This window comes from Ursus maritimus, unplaced genomic scaffold (assembly GCF_017311325.1).
Source record: "Ursus maritimus isolate PB19 unplaced genomic scaffold, ASM1731132v1 scaffold_215, whole genome shotgun sequence".
NCBI classification, from domain to species: domain Eukaryota; kingdom Metazoa; phylum Chordata; class Mammalia; order Carnivora; family Ursidae; genus Ursus; species Ursus maritimus.
Window position 1 is genome coordinate 15,343 of NW_024424620.1, and position 4,685 is coordinate 20,027.

At 34.6% G+C, this 4,685-nt stretch overlaps 1 protein-coding gene across 1 annotated transcript; it reads left to right on the forward strand.

Moving 5' to 3' along the window:
* The first annotated feature begins 640 nt into the window (after window positions 1-640).
* Window positions 641-4,453, forward strand: LOC103680483 (zinc finger protein 570). The gene has a single exon (XM_008709991.1). It carries the CDS (start codon window positions 644-646, stop codon window positions 1,991-1,993), a length of 1,350 nt encoding a protein of 449 aa, XP_008708213.1. The 5' UTR covers window positions 641-643; the 3' UTR covers window positions 1,994-4,453.
* Window positions 4,454-4,685: the final 232 nt, after the last annotated feature.

Below are 4,685 nucleotides of genomic sequence, written 5' to 3' on the forward strand. Positions count from 1 at the left end.
TTGCCCAGAATGCTCTTTCTCCATATTTCTAAGTGACTAACTTCTTCACTTCCTTCAAATTTTTGCTTAAATGTTAACTTACTAATTATTCCTACCTCTGACTTCACCAACATTCCTAATCTCTTTTACCCTTTTTTCATTTTCTGTAGCACTTAGTACTTCCTAATATACAATAAAATTTACTCATTTAGCATTTGTTTCCTATCTCTCCCAAGAATATAAGGTCCACAAAGGTAAGGATCTTTGTTTTGTTTACTATAATCAAAAGCATTTAGAAGATTATATGGCACAAGTTTCGATAATATTCTTGAGAGAAGCAACTGTAAGAATGGAGGTTATTTCAGTGCTTGTGTTAGTCATACATGCGCAAAATTATAACGAAGTCCATCCACCTCTATAATTCCTTATTGACCTGAGATTTGCCTTACTGACTTTCTTATAAGTCTAATCATTCTTCAAGTTTCTGTGTGAGTGACCTATTTTTGGTTCTTGCAAACATCAGAACTACAAAAGCCAATGTTCTTGTGGTTTTATTTATTAAATTCACATACTTCACTTTATAAATGTACTTTCATAAATTTTCCTTCTGGTACATGATAGAGGAGACTTTTTTTTAAATTGTTATTTTTCAGGCTGGGAATCTATGTGTGAGACTGAAGAATTAACTTCAAAGAAGGACATTTATGAAGGAAAATCATCACAGAAGATAATAGAAAAACTCACAAGCTATGGCCTTGAGTATTCCAGTTTGAGAGATGAATGGAAATGTGAGGGCCATTTTGAGAGACAGCCAGTAAATCAGAAGGCATGTTTCAAGGAAGAGACAATCATCACTCATGAAGAAGCCCTTGTTAGGAAAAGAGCACAAGAATATAACAAATCTTGGGGAAGTTTCCATCTGAACACGCTGCTTCATACACAACAGATAATCACCAAAGAGGAGAAAGTACATAAACACGATACACATAAGAAGAGCTTTAAAAAAAATTTAATGGCCATTAAGCCCAAGAGTATCTATACAGAGAAGAAACTCTTGAAATGTAATGACTGTGAAAAAGTCTTTAGCCAGAGCTCATCTCTTACTCTTCATCAAAGAATTCATACTGGGGAGAAACCATATAAATGTGTAGAATGTGGAAAAGCCTTCAGCCAGAGATCAAATCTTGTTCAGCATCAGAGGATTCATACTGGAGAGAAACCCTATGAATGTAAGGAATGTAGGAAAGCCTTCAGTCAGAATGCACACCTTGTTCAACATCTGAGAGTTCATACTGGGGAAAAACCTTATGAATGCAAGGTGTGTAGGAAAGCCTTTAGCCAGTTTGCTTACCTTGCTCAACATCAGAGAGTTCATACTGGAGAGAAACCTTATGAATGTATTGAATGTGGGAAAGCATTTAGCAATAGATCATCCATTGCTCAACACCAGAGAGTTCATACTGGTGAGAAACCTTATGAATGTAATGTCTGTGGGAAAGCATTTAGCCTTCGTGCATACCTTACTGTACACCAGAGAATACATACTGGAGAGAGACCCTATGAATGTAAAGAATGTGGGAAGGCTTTCAGCCAGAATTCACATCTTGCTCAACATCAGAGAATTCATACTGGAGAGAAACCTTATAAATGTCAAGAATGTAGGAAAGCATTCAGCCAGATTGCCTACCTTGCCCAACATCAAAGAGTTCATACTGGAGAGAAACCCTATGAATGTATTAAATGTGGGAAGGCTTTTAGCAATGACTCATCCCTTACTCAACATCAGAGAGTTCATACTGGAGAGAAGCCTTATGAATGTAATGTTTGTGGAAAGGCTTTTAGTTACTGTGGATCCCTTGCCCAACATCAGAGAATTCATACTGGAGAGAGACCCTATGAATGTAAGGAATGCAAGAAAACTTTCAGGCAGCATGCACACCTTGCTCATCATCAGAGAATCCATCTTGGGGAGTCACTCTCACCACCCAATCCAGTCAATCACCAAGTCCTCTAGACACTGTCTCATAACTATTTCCAGAATTTATGCTCTTTTCTGTATTTCTAATGTTTTACCCTAGTCTAAGTTTCATCTCACCTGGATCACCATGCTGTAGCTTTCTAACAGATCTTCCTATATCTTTTGGTCCCCTTAAATTCATTTCCCACCATGCCCCAAACTGATTTTTTTGAGTGTAAGACTACATCACTGCCTCCAATTAAAACTTTTTTTGGGGGGGGGCTTACTATTGTTCTTAAGCTAATATCCACAGTCTTAAAATTGTCTATGAGGCACATCATTATCTGGTTCCTATATACCTTTCAGCCTTGTTTTATTCCAGTCACCTTCTCTGAGCACGAGGCACTTCACAGGACTAAGAGCTTAGATTCTGGAAAATCATAGCTCTACCACTACTGTGGCATTATGTGACTTTGAGTAATTTGTTTGACTTATCTAAACCTCAGGGTTTTCTTCAATTCTTAATATAGGGATAATAAAGGATACTGTATCGTAGAAATGTGATTATTAAATGAAATAGTGTCTGTTGTAGATTGATGCATATTAAGTAATAAATTTGCATGTAAAGTGCTTCACATAGCACATGAAATATAGCAGATATTCAATAAATCCTAATAGCTCACATGTACTGAGTGCCTACTATGCACCAGGCACTGTTCTACATACTCAACATATATTAACTCACTTACTCCTCACAGCTAGAACAAGATTCCTCAGTGGACAAAGTAGAACATCTGTGGGAAGCAGCAGGTCAGAATTGAGAAAACCCAAAAATTTAAGAAACATAAATGGGAGTCTTCATACTCTAGATGAGTAATCAATATAGACACAAGTAGTAGACCTACACCTACAACCAATTTTAGGAAGTTTCTAAAGAGAATTGGATAAACCAATCAATATAGAGAAAATGAGGATTCACAGAGAAGAATGCAGAACTCACATTTAGATCAGGAAAAGAATAGAGTATCCCAACTGCAAAAAAAAAAACAAAAACAAACAAACAAACAAAAAACAATAAACATAGAAATTTGTACTATCCCATAAAAAGGCACCAGGCCCAGTCAATTGTATTGGGTAAATCTAGGTAAATTTAAAAAGCATTTAAATTGTTCCATACCCCAGAAAAAAGTATAAAGTTTGTAAAATTTTTAACCAGTGGTTGTAAAATTGAAACCAAAGGGGGATTGAGGGGAAAAAGTTAGATATATATAGGCTTTCATATACATGTTTTACGTATTTGAAATAGATATATGCTTCCATTCATTCAGTGAATATTGAGTAGCTACTGTTTGCTGGACACTGTTCTAGATATGAGGAGGCAGTAGTGATCAATACTAACACAATGTCTTCGTGGAGTTAAATAGAATTTCAAAGGCTGAAATTGTTTATACTTTAAAACAATAAATTTTTCTAGATTCAGCAAAATGAAGAATAATAAAGTAAACTGAGGAGTATCATATAATCTAGGCTGAAGAGACTGAGGATAATAAAGTTATGTTATTCCTAATTCACAAATTCACTGCAATTAAAACCAAAAGTCCTCAGGTCTTTTTGCCCTTTAATTTCACAACTTTGTGCTAAAATTCATCTATGAAGTACGAATTCTTAAGACAGCAAGAAAATTGTTGAATCGGACCTATTTGTAGAAATTCTGCATATGGTATAGATGGTTTATACCTGTAGAGAAAGGATGGATTTCGTGTCATTAGAATAATTGTTTATATCCATTACAGTAAGGGAAATGCAAATAAAACTACAGTGAACTATTTCAAAATCATCACGTTGGCAAAAGCGTCACAGCCAATTACTGGAAAGATGTGGAGCAGTTGGAATGTTCACACAGTGCTATTGGAAGTAGTTGTATTTAGGATAATTTAGCAATATCTAGATAAAGTTGAAAATGTGGATACTCTCTGACCCAGCAGTTCTATACTTAAACCTCTATAGTCTCTCCTCACGCATTTAGAGTGATGCAAATGAAAGTCTATTTCAGCGTTATTTGAGAACGAAAAGTTTAAAGCGATCACAACAACCATTAGGGGGAATGTAAGTTATAGTCCAAGTTAGAAGGAATGAAGTAGAGATAAATCTTAAAAAAGAGAGATAAATTTTAAAACAATATGAATGAAATTAAGAGTATTTTGTATAAGATGGTACCACTTATATAAAGTTTGAGGATATGCAAATTGATGCTATGTATATATATGGCTAAATACCTTGTAGATTTAGTGTTACAACAGTCTTGGAAATAATAATTAAATCCAAAACAGTTGTGACATCTGAAGGGGGAGAAAAATGAGACCGAGAAAAGGATGCGAAGGGAGATATCTTTTAATCATTTACTTCTTTAAAAAATAAGCAAATACGCCCAATTCCTATAAGTTGATAAAGCTGGTTGTTGGTTTATAGGTAGGTTCTTATTCTCTGTATCTTTCATAATAAAAAAAATAAAGAACATTTAAATATTTGCTTTTGTCAAGTTTTTCCCTTACTATACCTCAGGCATGCCACTGGTGTTGCCATCCATATTCACCATTCTCTTCAGAGAGAAGCTGACACATTGTTGATTCAGATGCAATCAGTGTTAACAATTTGATGTATCAGTGTTTTGACAATGACTATATATTTTTTAAAGAATTTATTTATTTATTTATTATTTATTTATTTATTTATTTATTTATTTAACAGA

Bases quoted from the DNA above. Each gene is read 5' to 3' on its own strand.
- LOC103680483 (XM_008709991.1), top strand. From the start codon at position 644: ATGTGTGAGACTGAAGAATTAACTTCAAAGAAGGACATTTATGAAGGA.